The sequence below is a fragment of the Acanthisitta chloris genome, unplaced genomic scaffold (genome assembly GCF_000695815.1).
Source record: "Acanthisitta chloris isolate BGI_N310 unplaced genomic scaffold, ASM69581v1 scaffold8916, whole genome shotgun sequence".
In the NCBI taxonomy this organism is placed as follows: Eukaryota; Metazoa; Chordata; class Aves; order Passeriformes; family Acanthisittidae; genus Acanthisitta; species Acanthisitta chloris.
This window is the reverse complement of record NW_008677572.1, coordinates 2,065-25,576: the sequence shown is the minus strand read 5'-3', so window position 1 is coordinate 25,576 and position 23,512 is coordinate 2,065. Positions and strand designations below refer to the sequence as shown.

General features: G+C 46.8%; 1 protein-coding gene across 1 annotated transcript; it reads right to left on the bottom strand.

Moving 5' to 3' along the window:
* Positions 1–5,499: 5,499 nt before the first annotated feature.
* On the bottom strand, positions 5,500–6,930 carry LOC103803977 (transmembrane protein 151B-like; the record flags this gene model as incomplete). Its single annotated transcript, XM_009076557.1, has 1 exon — positions 5,500–6,930. A coding segment is annotated over one exon (1,431 nt), but the record flags the coding sequence as incomplete, so codon positions are not given.
* Positions 6,931–23,512: the final 16,582 nt, after the last annotated feature.

Here is a 23,512-nt window from a genome sequence, read left to right as displayed (position 1 = left end):
GGAGAGACACCCGTGCCCTTCGAGCGGGATTACCTCGGCCTTGCCCTCTTTTCTCCTAGTGGAAAAGTAGGGAGAGCCGAGGCGGAAGATCTCTGCTGCCACAGGGTTACTAGCACGGTGTGGAAAAAGTCACCTAGGAACAATTTTTAAAAAAACCCTGACGCTGCCTTTTCGTAGGAGTTACCGTGAGAATCTGGGTTGAAAGGTGCCGTAAGGAGCAACATTGTTACAACACGATGCAGCTTTCGGCTCTGCCACAGCCATTGGCGTGCAACCCTCACCTAGCAGCTGGAAAACTGGCTAAACTGAGGAGTGCAGGAAAACTCCACTGTCCCCATAAGGGCGATGGAGAAACTGAGGCACAGCAAGCTCACATAATTTCATTCCAAAGTCTGATCTTCGCTCCCCCCCACCCCAGTGATTTGCATTTCTGATTGGAATTCCTAGGTGACTGGAGCAATGCCAAGAAGATTTCATTACTGGGATGAAAATGTTCCTCCCTCCCCAGTGCCTCCTGCTGCAATGAGGCAGCTGGGAGGAGACGCTGCGAGCCATCCTTTCGAGAGCTTGCAAGATGCCTAGGTGCTCTCAGGGACAGGAAATCGTGACATGCCTCTCGCCAGCATCATGACAGCTCTTGGGCTGAGAGGTTCTGTGCCGGAGTTTGCTAAAAGCTTCGTGTGCACTTGCTGTCACTGCTGTCTCTCCCCCGTGTATCCATATATACCCATCTATCTGGGTGTGTTTCTGCACTTACCCATGGCAATAGCGCCTTCCAGAAAGTAGCTACTTTTTTGCAGATTTTAGTTGTCTCATGAGTAAAAAAAATGGCCATTAGGATAATGCTGTATTTCTATGGTGTTTTCCTTCTAAGGATTTCTTCAAGCCTTACAATTACAGAGACTTACAACACTGCACTGGTCCCCTGGGCTCAGGAAGAGCTCCAGTGTACGAGCAGGAGAGAGGAGGCGCAGGCAAGTGCTGCAACTTGGCCAGGCCTGACAGGGGAGGCAGCAGCTGAGAGTCTTGACTCCACATCGTGTACCTGGAACATGTCTTTACCTTGACAGGCATGTTGTGCTTCATCCAAATATCATATGCAATGCTCCCAAAGGCTTTGGGAAGGGGATGGAGAAGGCAGCTTTTATCTGCAAAGAGGAGTACCCAATAGAAAGCTGTTGTAGTACGGCATAGGGTAGACTGTGGGCTAGTGGGAAAAGCTTTGCTGGAAGCAGTAGACCAAAGAGAATTTTCCCCATCAGGGGATCTGGCTTCAGCTCTTATGAGAAGGGCTTTGTGTTAGCAGTGATAGGCAGGAAGAGCCATATGAAAATTGGACTGAAATCCTGCACACGCTGCCAATTGGGAGTGCAAACTGTAGTGGGAAAACTTATGGAGGAGTGCAATATTGCCATGCAGAAATCAAAGGAACTGGTGAATCTGAAATGCTTTTAAGAACTGAAGACAAACTCTCTCAGCCTCTTGTGCCACTGAATTAAGCACACGGCTTTGTTCTACAGCCTGTAATGTTAGTGGCAATGCTCACTGCTCACACACACAGGACATAGCTGGTGCCTCCCTGGATTACATCCTTTTCTTACTTCTTCTGTTATGTGTTGCCACATCTCACTAGACTTGCTGGGAACTGTAGGCACATTCTAGATAATGCCTGAAGAGCTGCACAATAATCAAGAGGTGAATTCCCAGTGCTGGGTAACTTCTGAAGCTGCAGAAGAAGGAAAAAAGTATAAAGGAGGAGAGAGAGAAAAGGCAGGAGGAAGAGAAGTATTTGCTAGACTTCCTCACATTCCTCTACTGTTCAACCTCTTCTAATTATTGAGACCCAACAGGATATCTGGAACAGGTTATCCCAGAAAGCACCCCAAAACACCCATTTCCACATGAGAAGCTATAGCTCTAGAAGTTCAACAAATGGTGCTGGCACATGCCACTACTCCATTGTCAAAATAGTCAGTCTGCAATTGGATACAAAATCCCTGTGTTTTGTACAAGGCATTTTCCATAGAGCAGCCTAGTTTGCACTCAGATTCAAGAGCCTGTACACTTCAACTTGGGATTTGAAGAGCAGTGTTAACCCCTCCATTGCTAAGGGACAGATCCCTCTTCCTGCATCAGGAAGCTGTGGCAAAGGCAAGAGCGATGATGAAGTGGTGTTCAAGGGTCACAGGAGTGTGGGAATAAGCTCTGCTCTACAGTGTAGGAGACCCAGGATGGCTGGCTATTCAGGTGCTTCCTGAGTGGTGACCTGGTGAAGCCAGCATATTCAGCCCCAGGCTAGAACAGGGTTCTAGCTAGAGCTAGAAATGTTGCTGCTCCCAACTTTTCAGTCATGACCAGAGGCTATAGCAAGTGTCAGGAGGAAGATCCATGGGTGTGAGGGCTTTTGCAGCTTAGGGATGGCTTCTCAAATAAATGCCCCAAAGTTGGGCCAGAACACAGTGGTTGAGGAAGCAGAAACCCTCAGGGTGTTCCAAGTCCTTCCAAGAACACAGCGTGAGAGCTACTGGATAATACAGTGGGTTTTGAGGACACTGAAAAGGGTTAAACTGGGTATAAACTGTCTCTATTCTCTGCCCAACCCATCATAATAATGGGATTGCCAGAGCTTGTTCATGTGAGACAATAACACAGTATAACGTGGCCATTTCTGAGGACCCAAATATAACTCTCCATCTTTGAACATACATGGGACAAAACTAGCCATCCCAAGACCTTGGGTATGGCATTTAAAGCCATGGGTGACTGCTGCAAGAAGCCAAGAAGGCTGAAACTCATCCTGCCTGTGTCTGGGCTAAGATTGCCATAACTGAGTTATGCTGCTCATTTGGAAATTATCTTAGCTACAGCTGAACTCCGTTCTCTTTTAATTTATATGATTCCACCATCTCTTCATTTCTCCTTTATTTTCTTCCTCCCTACCACCTTCTTCAGTAAGCAACTGTGTTGAAATATTCCAGCCCCTGTATCAGCCTCCTCCAGCAGAAGTTTCAGCCTCCTCCAGCTCTTACATCTTTCATATGTGCTGGTTTAAACTTTCTGTGTGAATGAAGATAAGGACAGGGAACCATATTAAAAACTTGCATTTACTTCACCTTCAGGTATGAGTCTGAGCTTTAAGTTCAAGCCTGATCCCTTCCTAGTTCCCAGACTCTCCCAGGTCTGCCTGGGGGTGCCAGGTGGCATGGTGTAGATGGGAGACTATGACTTGGTCACTGTATGGTGGATCTAAGTTTGGATTTTTCTCTAAGTTTCAATGTTATCCAGTTTGGCCCCAGTCCAACCATGATCATTACCCCAAGCCCAAACTTGGTTCCTCCACATGCCTGGGATAGGGTTTTTTTAGGGGTGATAAACTTACACATCATATGTGTTATCTATCTTTTGTGATAAATGCCAAGCTGTCAGAACAAAAATATCACATAAATTACACATGAAGTATTTACATTAAAAAAGATGAACTCATAAGAATTTAAACAACCTTTCTGATAGTGCCATCATTTGCAGCAGGTTAACCAGGTATTGCCAATGTTTCCATTTCTGGAGTTGAAATAAACACAGTATGTCAAAATGGAGTAATCAAACCAAAACAAAATGTATTTAACATGGTGCAACAGTCAATGCCATAAGAAATCATTAAGTATGCACAGTCACATATAATCTACACATACTAATATAACTTTACAAATGTGATATTACATGTTGATACACACAGAACGGACTTGGGAGGAAGCACTTGTTGCCAGCCCCACTGGGAAACAAGACAAGTTTCTTATCTACTTGTAAGGTAGGCTGAAACAACACTTTGTTTTTGAAAGTGACCATATTGGGATTGTATTGCATTCTCCTGTGAGTTAGAGTGGATAACAATCTCCACCATTGACAGGACAAAATGGTATGGGGTTTGCTCAGCATACGACCATCCCTTGTGGGATGGAGGTTTGGAAGGTGCAAAGTCCCTGGTGGATGCCCAGTGTGGCCAACAAGTTTCTTGAATTGGTCTCTGGCTCTTGGAGGGTCTCTGGCCACGCCAGAAGGGCAGCCCACAGCCCAGAGGTCAGCAGCATGCTCTGTCAGGACCAGCCACCTTCCACACTGGGCATGGCTGGGACTAGTTCCTAAAGGTGGTACACCTGCTCCAGGGGAAGCCTTGCCAGAAGAACCTGGAGCCCCAGCAGGAGTGGCCGGTGGGGCTAGCTCCCAGTTGTGCTCCCTGCCCGGAGCTGGGGTGGCACAGCATCTTGCCTGGGCAGGTTGCAGTGGGCTACAGGCCAAAAGCCCTCTCCAGGGCACATGGAAAGCTGAAAGATAACACAGAGCTGTCCTACAACTGCTGTAATAGACACTGTGGGTGGAAGAACTTCCTAACAACTCCAGACTATCTGTGGGAGGATTAATACCACATTCACCTTTCCCTCTTCAACCCCTCTCCTCTTGTCAAGCTTGCACTGTGCTGAGCAAGTGGTAGGAATGAGACAACCACAAACCAGACCTACAATCCTAAAAATAGTGGCACTAACAGGGCACTGATCTACATTATGGCTCTCAACGATTGCTAACAGAGGTGGAGCTGGACAAGCTTAACTACAGCTGGAAAAACAACAGTGTCTGCTGCAGACCAGGTAGTGCAAGATGAACAAAGAATATTTTGCTTTGTTGGTGTATGTCACTGCTCTGGAAAGTCCTGAAGTTCTCAGTACGTCTCAGAGGCCTAATAATTTGTGGCTGTGTAAGCAGTCAGTGACATCTGTGCTGTGAATACCTTACTTTTGTCCAATGGAAGATAATTACACAGTGAAAGATATCCTCACTGGCAAAACCCCAGAAAAACTGGAAAGCAGAACTGAGAGAACTGAAAGAAAAGGAAGATGAGGGTAAAGTGAGAGGAGGAGAACATGAAGAAAAGAGAGAATAAATGACAGAACAACAAGAAAAAAAGGATTGGGGAAAATAAAGTAATAAGAAAGCACCTCATTTGGGGTTTGGGGTTTGCAGGAGATGACTCAGCGCCTGCAGATCTGAAGTTTCCTTCTGACTTGACTCTAGCTGGCCATGTGCCTTGCGCTCTATCTGAGTTTCTTACCTTGTAAAGCATCCGAGAGGGCAAATGTACTGGCAAAGCACAGGCTTTAAAAATCCTCCAACAGCCACAGCAGCGAAATACTGTGACTGAAACGTAAAAAAAGACTGAGGGTGGAATGGGAGGAGATTCAGGGAATCAAGGAGCAAAGAAAGGGTGAGGAGTAAAAGAATGGGAGGAATGGGGAACAGAAGACCAGGGAGACCAGCCGGAGGGGGAGAAGCTCTCGGAAATGGTTAGCTGTTGGTCAGAGTGACTGTGTCCTCTTGCAGTGGCAAGGGGAAGAGCTGAAGCTTGTCCTGCCAACCCACTGTGGAGACTTGTGCTTGCAGGCTCTCCACTGGTGGCACCTCTGCAAGCCCTGCCTCGGGGCAGAGGAGCCAAGAAACCATGGAGGCCTGTCACAGAGAGGTTTCTAGACAGGAGGAGCGCCTGACGTAGAAATGCCGCCTGTTGTGCCCCTCCGGCCTGTGCACAATCAGAACAGGGAAGAAACGGGCATCATGGTAGGTTGGGGGGTTTTCATTGACAGCCAGCTGGCTGGAGTAGGAGCAGCACTGCTCATCCTGGCAGCCTCGCTCTGCAATGCTGCTGCTGCGGCTCCTCCAGAGGCCTGTCCTGTGGGAGCCGTGGATGCGGCAGAGGGAGAAGCGGCTGGTGTTGAGGGAGAGGCGGGAGTTGCCACTGCAGCTGTGGAAAGCATGGCGTGAGAAGATGGAGGAGGTGCTGGAGGCACGGTTGCAGCGTTCACACCCGTGGGCTGTCTCGCCATACCGACACACCGTGTAGCTGTTGTAGGCTGGGGAGTTGGCCAGGTCCATGAGCATGGCCTCTGAGTAGCTAGGGATCAGCTGCCGGTTGGTGCAGATGTGCCACTCCAGTTCGGTGCTGTCATGCGTGGTGTCTCGGGGCATGCGATACCAATACAAGGGCTCCTCCGCTGTGGTGGGTGCCGTGTACTCCAGACCCAGCAGCTTCTCCACGTGGTAGTGGACATAAGCAGTCTGATACTCTATGAGTACCCTGAGTGGCCATGAGATCATTAGGATAGCTGCCACCCAGAAAGCATAATGGGACACGTACCATGGGAGGTGATCTGGGTCTCCATAGGCCATCATAAGCTCTTTAAAATCCACATTTTTGAGCTGCATGCCTTCTCTCACCTCCATGTAGTCATCCAGCCCCTCAATTTCTGTGAAGAAATGAGCTCTCTGAGTCAGGTAAGAGTTCTCAGATTCAATGTTGGCAAAGCTGAAGCACTTGGTGAACCTCAACTTGGTGGCTGTATAGCTCTCCAAGCCCAAGAGCTCCTTGGATATGTCCTTGTATCCACAGTGAGAATAGTCAAACTCAGCTTCAGCCACGTGGGTGTTGACCCTCTCATGGTAGACCTGTGTGGTGGTGTAGGCATCACCGTTGCGGTACCGGGTCACTTGCCGGGTTCGCCGCACAAAGTGGTAGCTGATGGCCTTCCACCAGATGCACGGAGTGGCTTGCTGCATGCGGTTGATGCATTCATAGACACTGTCCACATCTGCCTTGTACTGCAGCTCTCTCTTGACGTGACAGTGCCAGCACTCCACCAAGTACACCACATACAGCATAGAGAGGAAGGCCAGTGGGATATAGACATAGCCGTCTGAGCATGGGCTGTCATGGTAGATCATGGATTTGCCCTTGAAGGAGCTATCAAAGCTGAGCTTTGTGACTCGGGCCAGTTGACACCAGGCCACGGCACCCAGGCAGCCGTACATGAGGATGGAGAGGAGGAGGCATTTCCAGTGGGACTCTCGGCACATGCAAGCACTCAGAGACTGTTTCATGGGGCGTTGCTTCAGTCACACCGCCGTGCGAGGGGAAAGAAAGACAAAGAGAGAGCGGGAACCCATCAGTCATGCTGCTTTGCACAACACACACACTGACTGTTGCCTTCAAGACAGTGTCTGGCTTTGCTCTCGACTGCCTGAGGACTGGGACACCACCCTACTTAATATAAATGTGAATATAAACAGAAACACCCTGCCAGGGAGAGAGGTCTCTGGACAAAGCTCCTTCCTTGCTTACTCCTGGCCCTGGGGGTGGAAGTTGTTCATGCAACAGTGACTTGCCATGCCTGTGCCCTGGTCAGACAGGCCCCTCTGCAGGGAGAAAGACAGGTCCCCATCTCCTTCTTCCTCCCTGGAGCCAGGATCATTTATGCACCCTGCCATCTTCAGAGGTTGAGAGGGCTTTGCAGCCCAGAACAATTATTTGGTGAACAGCCAAAAGCGTGGCGCTCTGGACTTGCCCTTTTGCTTTGTGAGTGCCCAGCATTGGGGCTCCCACATGCAGCTGTTGGGGAGGGTTGGGATCAGCGTCTGTCACAGGGCTGCAGCCCCACAGGTTGTGCCAGCATAGGGGGACCAGCGCTTCATTGAGCTAGAGCTGCTGACTGACTCAGAGCTGACTCATACCCAACCCTGAAACCTACCAAATGATCGAGACCATTTTCTTGGAGGTGAGCCACCGGGAAAATGACTAGATTCAAGCACATTTAGTTGAAAAAATTGTCAAGATTACAGCACAATGCAGCATAGCTTCAGGCTGGTTAGAAGACTAGCTCTGACCTAAAATATCTGAAAGCTTAAGCGCTGGAGCTAAGGGTATGTCTGAATATTTAAAACATGGCACATCCCTCTCTTTCAAGTCCCAAAAGTCAGGCTGTGAGTAGAGCCAGAGTCTGCACTCCTGTACTCCCACTGCGTCCCCTGAGACAGCACGATTGCAGTTCTTACCCCAGCCATGATGCAGTGAATCAGCTGCATTGTCATGCAATATCCAGCTATAATCAAAAATGCCAAATCGAGCCAAGCAGCTAGCGGAAACAGACTTGTCTCCCTGCAAAGAGCAGCAGCAGCATGAGTTATATTACTGGCTGGCCAGCTGCCTGTCTGTAAAAAGTGCATGAAGAAAGAGCCCCTGCTGCCCTGATAGGTAACGTGAAGGGCTGGCTGTGTCCCTTTTCTTACTACCATCCTCTGCCTTTCCCCTAACTGAGGAAATGAAAGTGAGAAAGCAGATACACACTGATACTTGTGCATTATGCCCTCTGCTGAGCCTGATTTTATGCGAAAATAGAAGCACACTGTTACTCCTTTTCCCAGGGGGCCACCCCTAATGCACCAAACTGCTCTGCAGATGCCCACAGATGCTAGGTTTGGGAAATGTCTTCACTTTCTTTCTCCACAGATAAATTTCTCCCTTAGTAAAGCTTATCTTGGATCTACAGCAGTTAGGATTCAGTAAATAATATTGAAACAGCAAGGAATTTAAGGAGTAGCATTGTATGACTCAGGAAATAATAGCATGGCGCCACTCAAAAGAAGAGTTTGCTGTCTTCTCAATGAGATGGAAGCATTGGCATCTAACCTTGCAGGGCTCTAGGGCCTTTTTTTTCTTGGAAAAAGAACCACTTCTAAGTAACTATAGAGGGGTTTATGACTTGCTATGAACACTGCAAAATTAGACTTAATGGGGTTTGGTTTTGAACTCATAGCTTTTAATCCAACACTGTGTAAGCACAGAGTAATTCCAGTGATTTTAGTGAGCTACACCAGTATTCACCTGCAGGGATTCAGGGCAGAATATGGTCCCTGACTCTTCTTGATGGAATCTGTAAAGAATTTCTATTCTTATCCCCAAACTTTCGTATGTGTGCATGTCTCAGAATAAAGAATAATTATTCTGAGCTGTATTTTGGCTGCTGTATTCTCTTTATAGGAGTTAAAACAGTTGCAGAGAAGCTAAATGGGCTATAAAGTACAGGGTACCTAACTTTTGTAGGTAAGACAGTGAAAAGTATGGGTAGTAATAAGGCTGTTTTCCTCAGCCTTTTGCAGGAAACCTTTAGGAAAGCCATAAAGTGGCTTCAGGCAGTCCCCAAAACAGCTGAGAAATAACTATAGAAGTTTTGGGAGTGAATCCCTGAGACTACAGACAGTTATGGAGAGTTTCATCTCTTGAAACCCTTGTCAAATGACTCAGTCTCTCAGTGTGGTTACTGTCCCAATGTAGGCTTCTGCCCCAGCTGTACACTGAATCCCAGGTCAGAGCCTCAGGCTCTCTTGACTCATGGAAAATCCACTGGAAGTTACTGTGTTTTATTCTTTGTCTCTCCTTGACATGGAACTAGAGTTTTTAAGTGCTACAGTAATGCAAAAATATGGACTGTATAGAAGAATTGTAAAGCATTACCATTTTTTTCCCTGCAAGTTTTGTGAGGTGAAGAAAACTCTGAACATTAACATCTCTCTACTCCAGGCACTGAGACTGTGCAGAAGAAAACAGCTGGGCAATATTCTAACATATGAATTTATGTTCACATTCAGACTTCCACAGTTACCTCTCATGTAAAATCGCTTGTGGTTAATACTGTGAAGTATGCCAGTGGACCTAGCAAAAAATGCCCAGCAGTCAGTTTTAATGTGAGTCCATGCAGCTCTGGGAACCCCATTTTTGTGTATGACTTCTTGGAAGTGCTGTCAGCCTGACCCTGGACACAGCCATAAGAGAAGGTTGTCCTACATCAGTTACAGTACTATTTGCCAAAGGCACTGCAATCCCACCTTCCCTTTATCTCACTTCCCTTGACTAATAACTTCACTGTGGTCTGATCTACAACCCACAGGTTGGATTCTACCCAAGAGGTGATTCAACCAGCCCTGCGGGTTAGGGCTATTAGTGGCCATATCAGGGTGGGCAAATGCCTCCTAATGTGCTTATCTCTGTGACATGTCATCTCCCCCTTGGGGGATGCGATAGCTCTGGTTTTACCAGTCCTGGAGCAGCACTCAGCTGGGTTGGCAGTAGCTCAGAGGCTTGCAGGTCTAAGGTGACATTTCTCTGTGTGTCCTCTGAAGGCACTTCAAAACTGGACTTCAACCCACTGCACTGAAAGGGCTGGATCAGCCCAAGCCAGATTTCCTCCACTATTCTCACTGCAGCCTATAAAAAATGCAGTTTCTCTCCTCTGTATTAGTGAAGACATGCAGCCATAGAGCCCCCTGCCACATGTGATTCATACATCTACCAGTCCAGCTCAGCAGGGCCTTCAAGTTCAAAACCATTTGGTAAAAACACAGTTCTTTTCTCACAGCTCTTCTGACCCACTGTCTCATTCCCAGTGTTGCTCCTAAGCAGATCCCACACTTTGCAGGTCCTCGGTTATAAAAGGATCTCTCTTCCGGGGTCTACCCCCACAGCTGCCCCACCTATTTCAAGTTCTGAACACATGCATCTGGCCTAGATCCCCTTACTTCTTCTTCCCTTTGCTGAAATAATTATCTAACACAATTATGCTATTAGAAACACCATTAGAGTGTTCCTAAGAAAGACACAAAATAAAACATAATTACAATCAAGGTATCAGACATTCAAAAATCTAATAAGGAAATATATCTTTTAATCTCTCTCTGCATAACAAATTCACTAATATGTTAAACTAGTGGCTCCCAGACTTTATTAATTAACATACCACCTTCTTGCGAGAATGATGTTTGTGGTACTGCGTGGAAGTTTCTCCTTTCTGTCCAGAGTATTTCAGATCAAAACAGGGCAAGCTTGTATTTCTGGATGAGTACAATAAATGCTTAAGGAAGCTAATAATTTCCATGATAACTTGGGCCAGCCAGTGAATGGGAGTCACATCCTTTGAGGAATGCTGTGGGATCTGTGTTGTTTTGATGTGGAATAAAAGAATAAGCCCTGGAAAATTTTAATAGAGAAACATAATTGAAGAAAGCAGAGTGCTTGACAGAAAGCCAGAGTCAAACAAGAGACTAGAATAGATGGAGGCTCAGTCACCAGGAACTACCTCTGCAAGCTCAGACTCACAGATTTGGCTCTCTAACCCAAATCAAGAGAGGTGGCCTTCATCTCCTGCTTCTGGGGGGCTTTGCTCTGGGCTCTGCTTCTAGCATTGACCTGATAAACATCCTGACAGATTAAATGAGGCACAGGCTGGCCAGAGAACTTGTGGATGCTCCATCACTGGAAGTGTTCAAGACCAGGTTGGACAGGGCTTTGAGCAACTTGGTCTAGTGTAAGATGTCCCTGTCCATGGCAGGGAGGTCGGAACTAGATGATCTTTGAAGGTCCCTTCCAACCCAACTGTTCTGTGATTCTACAACCACGTTACTGTGAAGAAGGACGGCTTTATCAAATCAAATGTTTCAGCCAAAAGGTCCCAATGAACTCTAATGAAAGTACAAATTGTAAAAATTTCCCGTTTTGGATGGAATGCTGCAAAGAAGCACAGCTGAGCTGTCAGTATCATTGCTTATGAATTTCAAGCTGTGTTAAAAACACGTGCTGTAAATAACATCTCGCTATGCTCTGGCATGCTGTTGAACCACTTTCAGAGGCTTCCCTTCTCATTGTACATGACTGGATTGGAAACTCCTGCTAACTCTTACCCAAACTATACATAATCACATGCCAAAATTCACTTTAGTCTTCAACACTTAAAAACAATTACCAAAATATTTGTCAAATTCTTTAGTAGATCTCAGCACGAATGAGGAAAATGTCATGAGAGGTGGCATGTGTGGGAAGGGCTGTGGATGTCTGTGCTGCGAGACTTGTGGAGAGGGACAAGGTTTAGGGATAGCCCTGCCCCAAGGTGTCCTTGGCTCCAAGCAGTCAGTCACCCCCACAGTGCTGCTCTGCATTTGCTTTGGGGTTTTTTGACCCATCATTTCCAGAAAGCTCTGGCAGAGCAAAGGATCTATGTACTATGCAAAATGAAGTCAGCTACATATCCTCCCATGGTACATTTGCTATCTGGTGGTGTGGAGTGTTCTGGGATACTAAATGATAGATGCTATTTAATTTGTGGTCACAGTTGCTGGAAAATAGTCTGGAAAGCCCTAACTACCGATGGAGAACTGGAATTTCAACTGACGCCTGTAGTAGACAGGAGTTTCCAGGTGAGCAACATTTTGATTGTTTCTCAAGAAGCTTAGTTTGCAAATGATAAATCATTCAGGCAGTAGCTGAAAGGGCAATTGCCTTCAAAGACACTCTCTGGTGGCAGATGCCCAGGATCAAAAGCAGGTACGCAAGGGCTGACCTGGAGCCTCCCTTGCATGGGCACACCCACCCAGCACTCCTCCTGGCTCAATAGCAGCCAGGTCAGGTTCTGGCTGCAGCAACCATAATTAAAATAATTCAAACGTGCTCTGTGTTGTACAAGTGTGCAGATTTGGGCTGTTAATTTTGCCTAGTGTAAAGGGGTGGAGAGAGAGAGTAGAGGAGGAGTGCAGAGTCTGGCACATCCGCTGCTTAGCATCTGGAGCTGAGCGTTCCCTGGTGGCAAGAGCCAAAGGGCTAGGGGCCAGGGTTTTGGGTCTCTGACCCATCCCTTGACTCCTTGCAAGTGACTGGATTTAAGACACTGGTAGGTCACTTGCAGCTGGGAACCACCCTAAGTGACCCTGCTCGTGACTGCATTGGGAACGGCCAAAAATGAAAAAAAATTACGTCCCCTCAAACCTCAATCTTTCCTTGAAAGGAATATTTGAAATGTAACACTGATGCTAGAAAACCAGAACATATTTCTAGGTGAGCAAATTGTGCTTGTTTGTCTAAGTCCCCTTTCTCTCAACAGGTACATAACAACAAATTAATTCTCCGATTAATGGCCTGGGTATCTCCGTTCTTCCAATGGAGCTCCCCCATCAGCAGGAGGAGGAAAGGCCATGCTCAGAGAAGGTCAGACTGATTCCACCAGCCCAGGTTTTTGAGTGCCTAACCTCAAAAAGAGGCCTCTGGTGCCTCTTTTTTACCCATGTTGGCTTGCTGCTTTTGCTGACCTCTGGAAAAAAGCATGCCTGATAGTAGGCCTCACCCATTAGCCACGTGGCAGGGATCCTCATGACAGAATAAACAGCCAAACAGTTCCTTAGCACTTACAGGTCATCATAGAAATTTCTCCTACCAACTTTGCTTGGTTATTCTGGGTCAGAAAGGTTCAACTACTATTACAACCTGAATTAAATTCACAACTTAAGACTGGGAAACACTATGCCTTCTCCCTCTAACCCCTGTATCACAGAATCACAGAATCAATTAGGCTATAAAAACCTCTGAGATCATCGATCCAACCTATGAACTAACACCATTGTGTCAACTACACCATGGCACTAAGTGCCATGTCCAGTCTTTCCTTAAAACACCTCCAGGGACAGTGACTCCACCACCTCCCTGAGCAGTCCATTCCAATGTCTAAATTATAAATCGTCACTTTATGTCACAGGCAATGCAATTCACTGTACCATCCTACATACAGTCCAGTAACTAGTGGCTGGTAAAAGCTCATATTCCATAAAGGACATGCTTTAACTGATAGACTTAAAGAAATGAAGAACCTGCAATCCCCTTTGTAATTTGTTCTGGTGTTGAAATTTTATTGCCATTGTAATTTTGCCTCACTTCAGTCTCCATTCATGGCAGTGAGGATGCCCATTCTCCAGCTGATGAAAGACTCCTTTTACATGACTGCCTTCTTTCTCTGAAGGTACTTCTCCATTCTGATTATGACATCTCTCAGCCTTCTTTTTGACAATTTAAATGAACCAAGGTCCTCAAATCTTTCACTGCTCTAGCTTCTCTGCTCTCTCTTCAGCACCTTTAGACCCCTCCAACTGTACCCTGAAAAAGTAGCTGTGTGGCAGTGTGAGCTTGAAGCATGCATTTTTCCAGCTGCCTCAGTAGTGCTTACAGCATGCAAATAGTTATGGTGACAATGACAAACCTCATGTTTTGTCTCCTTCTGATTTTGACTGGCAAAGTAAATTTGAACTGAAAGCTGCCAAACTGACCCAAATAAAAGGGGGAGAAATTGTCTGTGATGTCCAAAAGAAATGCACCAAACTATTTTGGAGTCACATTATTTAAAAATTCAATCTATAATTTTGCCTTATCCTTGCTGCTTCTCCATAGCTCTCTATTGACAAAATGACTTTCTCCTCTTCTGTCAGACTTCATCCCTCAGTCTCCCTGAAAACTCCAGCATGACCTTTATTAGCAGAAAATACGCTGCCACAGCATGAATTTATTCTGTTTGTTTTGTGGACAGTTTGGTGCCCAAGTTTGAGTGTCTGTGTCTGGTCTACAGAGAGATTATCTGGGTTCCCCAATTTCAAAAGCATTAAAATTCTCCTCTGGGGAAGTCATGCCAAAAGTTCTTCCTGTCCTTTTAAACCCCACCTGCGTTTGCCCTTGGTGGCTGACCTCAAGAGCTGCAATTTTGCTGAAGCAAAATGCTATCATGTCTAAAATGAAAGAATCAGAGAAAACAGAGGGTAGCAAAGACGTGGCCTGAATAGAAATAGAGAAATGAGGGTGAAACATGGAAGGTGAGAAGATGTGGAGAAGGGAAAAGCATAGCTAAGACATGTTCCAAATGCTGGTGCCACTGAGGCAGGGGAAGGGCACCAGCAGATGAAGACAGAGACCAGCCAGCCTGGGTAGGGGCAGGAAGCAATCAGGCCCAGAGAAAGGACCTGGGTGAAGAACAACAGAGGAAGCACTGAGCCTGACAGCACCAAAGCACTGTATGAGCCAGCTGTCCTCCCGGGCCACCTATGACCAGGAAAGCAGCTACTTGTCAATGGCTGCTTTCTTGCTGCTGGGAACTTCTCCAAAAACCAAATCCATGTCCCTATGTCCTCCCCAGAGCCTGGGGAGGTGGGGGGTGGGAAAAAGCTGTGCTAAATTGGACCACAGATTCCCAAGGAGGCGACAGCATGCTGCAAGGCTGATGCTGCAGCTGTATCTCAGCAAGATGTGTGGCAGCACAGCAAGCTCCTGCTCTCTGCCAAGACCTGGCTTTGAGGCTACAGAGTGACTACTGTCTTCAACCACAGCTTGAGATTACTCATGTAAGCAAAAAGTTAATGTTATATTTTTACTTTTTCCTTTCATTTAGTAAGAATAATGTTTCTGTCCATGAGGAGAAAGGAGTGGGGGAAACACTGACAGAGGACTGGAAGAAAAGAAACAAAAATAGAGAAGAAGAAAAAATGGTGGATAAATTAACACCAGCCATAATTGAGTTTGCCCCTCTGGATTTATGTCTGTGATTAATATACCCAAATGAGATACGTGAAAGGGAAAGAATAATCAATAACTACAAGTCCTACACTTTGGCAGGTGGTGACCTGCCAGGATGAAAGCAGAATTCTATCTATAACTATAAGAGACTCCTCCATCTTGGTCAAGACAGGGCAGTGAAAAATGTTCCACCTCCTGATGGACATGTCAGGACATAACAAAGAGAGCACCACTGAGTCCTTGCTAGACAAGCCCTAAGCTGTGCTGTTAATCATAACTGAGGTAAACCCTGACACCTGGACCAGCCTCTGGTGCTGAGAAAGGCTTCTCCACTTCTGCAGTGGACAGAGATGATACAAGAACAAGGAAGTTTCTATCCATTGTCCCAAGGCAGCCACAACAGGTGTAGGTGCAGCTACCATTTTCCAGCTTCTGAGGTGACCCTGGTGAAAGACTGGCCCAAGAAGTCTGGGGTGACCAGGGAGAAGACAACTGCAGAAGAAGTGTCAGAGTACAACCTCTTACTGCTTTCCAGAGCCAAATGAACTCAGGTGCTAATTAGTACAGTGAGGAAGGAGCCTGCAGGGCTGCACTAAACCAGGTGTTGGTGTATGGTGGGTAGAAGTGCTCCTCCACCATGTCACCCAATCTGGGCACCCCATGAGGTATCAGTAATAAGGCTCGGTGAGGGACAAGGGAGATACTACAACAGTCATCTCATCAATTCACTCCTGGGAGCCTGAAATAAAATCCCTCCTGCCATCCATCTTGAATGGCAAGAAGCCTATTAGCCCTAGTTCATGCTGAGCCAGTAGCAAGTGCTCTCAGCATGGCTGCAAGCATAGAGGGAAAGGGAAATACAAGGGATAGAAGGCAACCAAAAAAGCTATTTTGCATCAGAGATAATTTCCCTCCAGTCCTTGAACATGTGGCACATTGGTTGCTGCACATATATTTTGGATGCACCATTTGCTCCTCTGCCATGAAACTCCTGCAAGAATGAAAACTTCCTCAGGCAGGGGCTGTGATGTTAATGCATAGCAGACTAGGTTTGATAACAATAACCTGCATGCATTCCACGTGTTTGTAGCATCACTCAGGCATTCGCTTCGGCAACTGCCCTCCTGTGGTGAGCAGGGATTGCCTGGTTTCTCCTGTGGACATTCGATCTCCACCTCCCATCAACAGAACTGTTAGAGGGAACACCTCAGGGCAGGGAGATGCACAAAACGGTAGCACTAAATCCTCTTTCCAGCAGACCCTATCGCAGAACAAGTCAAAACTATGAAAAGACAAAAATCTTGCTGATCCACCTGAATTTCAGATGCTAGTACACCCCTGAAATACTATACAAAGCCAGTCTGTTATTTCACACCATTCACCCTCATGAATTCAAGCCAGCATCTGAAGATGAGGAAAGCAAAGGTCAGGACAGAAGGAGCCTCCAGTCCTCTAAAATGCCAGATTCAGCAGTAGCTCTTGCAGGATACTGCGTTCTTCAAGAAGAAATAAAGGAAATCCCAGAAAGCAGACATTTGGATCCCAGTCAATATATATGCTGCTCATTGCAGCAGGTTGCATATGTGTGTGTTGAGAAGAATTTGGCCCTAGACACATCCAAGGGTGATGCTTCTCCATGCTGCTCCAAGGAAAGCTGTGCAGTTACATTTTTAGTGCCAAGGAATCCTAGCAACAAAGTGGTCACCATTTACAAAATAGAAATTAGGGCTATTTTAGTAGCAGCTTCTTACAAGATTACAAAAATGCTGCACTAACAAAATTATTGCTTTTCCCCCCAAATTGCTGATCTTGCTGCCACTGGCTTTGAACTCAGTAACAACACAAAGAGCATATTTGGGGGCAGAGGATTTTTCCCAGTAATGTCAGTGCTGGGCATGAGTTCATCAGAAAAGAAAAGCTGGGATTCACACTGCCTCAGAGCAAGAGAGTAGCTCCAAGAATGGTTCATTTTTCTACACTTTAAGTACCCATCATACTTAGATCATATTACCTACTCCTCTACCTTAAATATTGGTGGTTTCTAGTAGACACAGGGTAAATTTTATAGATATAATAACATGGTTTACCTCAACACCTATCAGCTAACTGATAAAAGCATCACATTACCTCAGAAGAGCTCTTGGGATGCAGATCCCAGACACTGCTGGATTAGCAAGACCAAGTGATTGACATGAGTCAGAGCTGTGCCACTCGGTATTTTCCAGCTTGCCTCATGCCTAGCCAGCTGCTTGCCCCCCACCACAGTCTGCCCCACTGTGCAGAGGTTTCTGGGCAGGTGCCCTTGCCCCTGCTCCCACACTGCAGGGAGATCCTGAAAGGGCTGATGGCAGCAGCATGCATCCATCCGTTCATTCTGTGGCTGCAGAGTGGAGTGATCCTCACCCCGCAGCAGGCTCCAGTCCACTCTGGCCTGTGAAAGCCAGACCCAACTCCCTGCATCTTTGGGCAAGCTGCAGGCAACACAACGGTAGCACAGCCCTTGGGGATCAGCTAGCTGCCACTTGCTGATGGCACTGGTGTCACCACCGGCTTTACTGAGATGAAGGGAAAACTGACACCAGCCAAGGGAAAACAGGAGGGATGGTGGGACCAGCTCCCATTGCTTCAGTCTGAGAGGGATGAGGACAGCAGGGAGATGAGAGGGGGAAAGCAGCTGTCTGCCAGTCTCTATGTGCCCAGGTGCATTCAAGAGGAATCTTGTAAAACATGCTTTGCCCCAAACTTTACAAAGAAGATGCAACTCTCCAGGTGTGGGAAGAGGAGCAAGCAGCTGGCAGTGCTCAAGCAGGTGTGTCTGTGCTGTGTATGCGATCAGCAGCAACAGGGGACACATCATCCCTACAGCAGGGGATGTTAGCACCAGAGTTCACTGGTGTACTAAAGCTTGTCCCTTCCCACTCCCAGGTCCATAAGGTCACTGGTGCTTTCCTTGTCCTTGAGGAGCACGTCCCGTGCCTTAGTGTTCTCACAACTGCCACAGGTCCCATGTGTTCTGCCTGTCCTTCCCTCAGCCTCATCTTGGGGAAGTGAGGGGCTCACCTGAAGCCAAGCTGGACAACAGCCACAGACCAATTTCCCTGAAGGGGAAGGCAGGGAGCCAGGAAAGAAAGCCCTATGAGGAGGAAGCTGGAGGAGTGTTAGTTCTGCACCAGCTATTTGCAGCACAGTCACTGAATGCCTCTGTTTAGAGACTTCATAAATTAGAAAAATAGTCCATTATTATGCAAACCTGTTAACCTTTGCTTATTCTAAAGGAACACCTTGAGACTTAAATGGAGGATATAGAAACAGCTCTCAAGTCCTCAAATGAAAAATGATCCAGAACTGATCCAAGCTCCAGTAAAGTCTGGGGAAGTTTTTCAAAGGGAGCTGTGGATGAAGCTTTGTCCAGAATCATGAAGTTTTATTTTTATTCTCACTTATTTGCAATGCCATCCTTTTATCTGGTACAACAAGGCTCTGTGATTCAACTAATCAACCTGCAGCCTTCCCACAGGTGACCTCCCAGTTGGAGCCTGTCAGCCACATTTCAGTAGAGGAACTGCCAGCCCCACAGTGCTGGGCTGCTGCAGCTCAGGCTGTGGCCATGCCAGGTCCCTTGTGCTGCTGAGCTGAGCATCCCTTGCAATAACATCCAGCCACCGCTCAGGCTTCAGCTTCTCTGTCAGATTTGGGGAGTGTTTTCCCATCTCTGCACCTTCCTGAACACTGCTGCAACCTCACTGCTGTCAGGTTTTCTTTTTTGCAATGATGGTCTGGGTGGAACGAGGTAGTATCCCAGCAGCTAATGCTTCTCTGTGAAAACCAGGTTTTTATCATCTCTCCCTCTTGCTTCTCTCTGTGACACATTCTGCAGTAACATGTGACAGCATAGCAGGTGAAAACTTCACTGGAAATTCAATTAAACACCTAATGGTTTAAAGGGATCCTGGGAGAAAGGACACCTGGCTTTTATTTCTTGATTTGACTTTGACCCATGTCATGGTGTCAGCACACCGTTTTATACCTCCTAAAGACACTGAAAAAAATAGCATTTATTGAGTGATTTCACATGAGCATTGCAGCAGCACTCTCTAGGAAGGCACTTCATCTGCATGTGAGCTGTTGCATCCTGCCACTCTAAGTACCAGCTGGTGGGAAGCAGAGGGTTTAGCTCCTGCCCTGGCTTGCTGGCAGGCAGTCCCTTGCAGAGGACAACAGAATAGCTCAGTCCTGCAGACAATTATCCCCACCCTTTCAGCACATGATCTCACTACCTGCCTCCTCCACCAGGTACTGGCAGCTCTCGCTGGCCACCTCACTTCCAGGTTGCCATAAGGGAGTTGTTTTCTCATTTTTTTGGTCCTCACAGGGACCCTCATGCTGGCAGGACCCTACTGGCAGATGCTTCATGGTGGTCTGTGCTCCCTCTGCCCATAGCGGGGTGTAGGAGATGGTATGGCTTGTGCCTATGGGCATTCAGGCTCTTCTAGCTCTTATCCTCCAGGACACACACAGTAGTTTGTGAGAGCTGCTGAAAGTAAGATGCTGATGCCTTGTGCTGAACCACTTTTGTTACCACAGTAATCGAATGTTGTACTCCACAATTTCCAGTCCAGCTCCTAAGGACAATCAATCATACGGGTATGAAGGCGTCCTCCAGCCATAAATGCATCACCACAAATCACTTCTCTCCCACAGCCAAATACACTGTGACCTGCAGAAGTCTCTGACTGATCTCATTCTCCTCCCTGGTAAGGTCAGACTCCACATTTGCAAGTCACCTCAATTACCTCTCCCTAGTTACCTTGACAGGAGAGTGATCCTTCATGACCTGTTCTCTGCCCTTTGCTGTCAGCTCCTACTTTGCCAGTCCCTCCTCTCTCTAGCCAGCTGTTTCCAGCCCCTGTCTTCCCTGAGGCCCAGGATTACCAATCTTTCCTTAACAAGGCCTCTGTTGGTTGAATGCTGAACTGGGATGTGCAACACCTCAGCTGTATAGAAAGGGTGCTACATGTGAGTTGGGATTCCCTGATGTAAAGCCATGTAAGTCAAAAGTTCAAGCATTTCATGGGGTGTTAGCCCCTTCATCCTCCCCTGATGGCATGCGTGGCACCTTGAGAGAGGCTGCCAGCTACATCAGACACCACTTCACAACCTTAACTCCATGCCAGGAAGGCTGTCAGCCTCTTGGTGCTGCCGACCTACTGGCGCTATGCATGACTAGGCTCCTCCAGCCTTCCCACTCACCATCTGTCTGCTCATTTCAGGCACTTTTCTTCCTTGCTTTTACAGCTGCAAAGGACATGTGCTGTGGGTAGAGCAGACAGCACCTAGGGAGGAGGTGGCATGGGTGGTTGTCAGAGGCAGACTTGACCCCTGACCTGCCCTGTGTGCTGCTGTTGGCAGAGCCCATCCAGCTCCACTGCAGCAGCATCCTTGCTGGAACACATCATTGGCTCTTCTGCACAATGCTGTTTAAATGAAGCTACCCCATCAGAGTTTTAGGGGGTCAACAAAGCTGTTACAATAACTGTGACCTCAAAAAGTTTCACTTTGTGCTATTTTAAACTTTACAGGTCAAGCTCAGAGGAGCACAATTAGTGATTAGAGTCTACAATTGAACTATATTTTCATTAGAACTTAAAAACTAATTAACTACTTAACCACGCTTTTCCAAAAAGTAGAACTCCTGCTGTAAGTGAAAACTCAGACATGGCCTTATCTACTGTGTCATGACAGTGTCACTGTAACAACTGAATGGCCTTACAGTATTGATGATAGCTTGGCAGCCACTACTTTCCGGGCCAACTCATGACCATGTGTTAGTACACACCTAGAAACAAGCCCTACTCACTATGGACTACCTGGGGATATTTCACTCCTTTTATTCTCCGTTTCCACAATGTCCCTGGTCATTGACAATGACTTGATCTAGAGGCACAGAAACAGAGGAGAGGAAGTAAAGTGCTGCATTCCCAGGGAGACGATACCTTCTACTTCAATCTTGAAATGGTCTGCAGTGATTGAAAAGCATCCCTGGTATCCACACTTCCCTCCTGGAGGGAGATTATCCTCTGGGGTGTCTGGAGTAAGAAAGGGAGAACGAGGAGAGTATTTGGGGGTTCAAAAAAGCATGGACACCTTTTGCTTTTCCACTGGTATCAGGTGACTGTCCACCTGAAAGAACAGCATTAGAAATCAGGTCTAAAGTGGACCTACCACCGAGTCACCTGTCTGTTCCTCTCCTGTGAGACAGCATCTACAATCTTAGCAGCTATTTGTCTAAATTGCCCTTATAACCCTCCAGTGGCAGAACTCCATGTGCAGAAGCTCTAGCCCAGCACTTAATTGAAAAAATTCCCTTGCTGGAGGGACGAGGAAAGTCAGCCAGAAGCAGCAACTCACTTCAGTCTCAGACACGGTGGTGAGGAGCACTCTTTGTTGGAAAGGACAGAAGACTACGCCTGTAGAAGCCCTCACAGCTGGAGCCTAGGCTGCCCTTCAGAGCTCAGACACACTAATTTTATATTTCCTATCTGGTTTTTTAAAACTCTTGACAGTTTCTAGTGTGAAGTGTAGAGAAGACAGCCAACTCCAGGGCACCAAGAACAGACACGTGATCAGAAGATAAAGTGGGACAACAAAAAGAACAAAAGCAGAAAAAAGATGCAATGCCTCAGCATGGATTTTCTTATGAAAGAATCTGCAATGCAAATACTGCCTGCAGGATCATGAAAATAAAGCTTTCCAGTTCCTCAAATGCCACTCCTGCTGGACTTTTTCCTTTGCCTCTCTGAGGGAAAACATTTAGAACAAGGAATGAGTAGCACTCCTTGGTTTATGTCTGCTGAATAAACCAAGGGCAGGAGGCGGTGAAAGGAGCTTGTCCTGTTCGACCCTCAATCAAGAACAGGAACATCATGCACTGCCTAGAAAAATAATTGTTTGGCCCCTCATACTCACTTGGGACGGTGACAGCCTTCCAACAGGCTAACCAGCAGCTATCATTTGGGGGGTTAGCTGAGCAGGTCTTTTGCATGAGGTTTGGAAGAGCTGAGGGAAAGGAAAAGTGAAGTCTCCCTAGGAGTCATGTCTCACATTTCCTGCCCTCCTCTGGGCAGCGCTCGTTGGGAGAGTGCCCTGTGCAGCTCTTGAAGGGGGAGGCTGGGAAACAGCCTCTCGCTGGAGATTGATACCCAATGGTCAGTCCCTCCACAGCTTTTGCTTAAAAGGTGGTGGGGAATGTTAACCTTCATCACAGCTCCTGTGCTCTCTCTTCTCTCATTCCCCTGCACCTGGGCACCCTGCACCTTCTCTTGAGCACCAAAGTTTTGGGGATGACAACAAGCCTCTAGAGGAAGAGGAGGATGCCACACAGGCAGTGGGATGCAAAGGGAGCAGAGTTCATCAGACCATGGGGATCTGCTGCTGAGGAAGAGGCACCTACAGCAGGCCTGATAAACCTGAAAGGGTTGTCTGCCTTGCTGCCTCTGCCACCTCTCATCCACAAAGGTACAGCTTAGATGGGGGCAATTTAAAGCTAGCTGGTCTAAGCTATTAAGGGCTTTACACCTGGTGTTTTCTGTGCCATAAGATAAGCCTTGGCAACTAAAATAAATGTTGGGAGAAAACTAAATGGAGTCGATCCCCCAAGTAAAAGGTGTCCCTCCATTGACACACTTAAGAGGAAAGGTCCCTAATATCTTTTGACCTGACAGCCTGTAAAGCTGCGGCCTGCAAACAAACACTATGTATGTTCTCTTAACTTGTAACATCCCTTTGGTGCTGTACTGACCACCAATAACACTTTTCAAATGAGCTCCTGTTGCATTTTCCAGTGGCAGTACAGGCAAATGAGGCAGTTTTAAGTGGCCTCTCTTCTGTAACACCTCCATCAGAGAGCTCATGATCATGGGCTTCAGGAACATTGACCCATGAGGTCTTCCCTTTTGTTTAAATAGCTTAACTGATTACATTATATCATGCCCCATTAAAGTTCTTAAATATGTAGGAGAAGATAAAACCAGACATGGACAACTGCTGTTTGACTCTGCCAGTAGAGTCAAGATAAATATGTAGTTCAAAATGTCAAGTGGCTGCTGCTTTCAGCTTTCTTCAGTGATTTCTTGGCTTTGGAAGCAAATAAATGATGTTTGCAGCTTTGCTTTCCTGAAAAAAAACCCCAACCAAACAAGCCCTTGATTTCCAACTAAGTTTTAAAGATGTAAATATTTAAGACCATTTCCTAGTTGAGGTGTAAATTGGCAGAAATGTCACTATCAGTCACTTCAGTGTATGTGTAGGCTATCACAGTAGTAA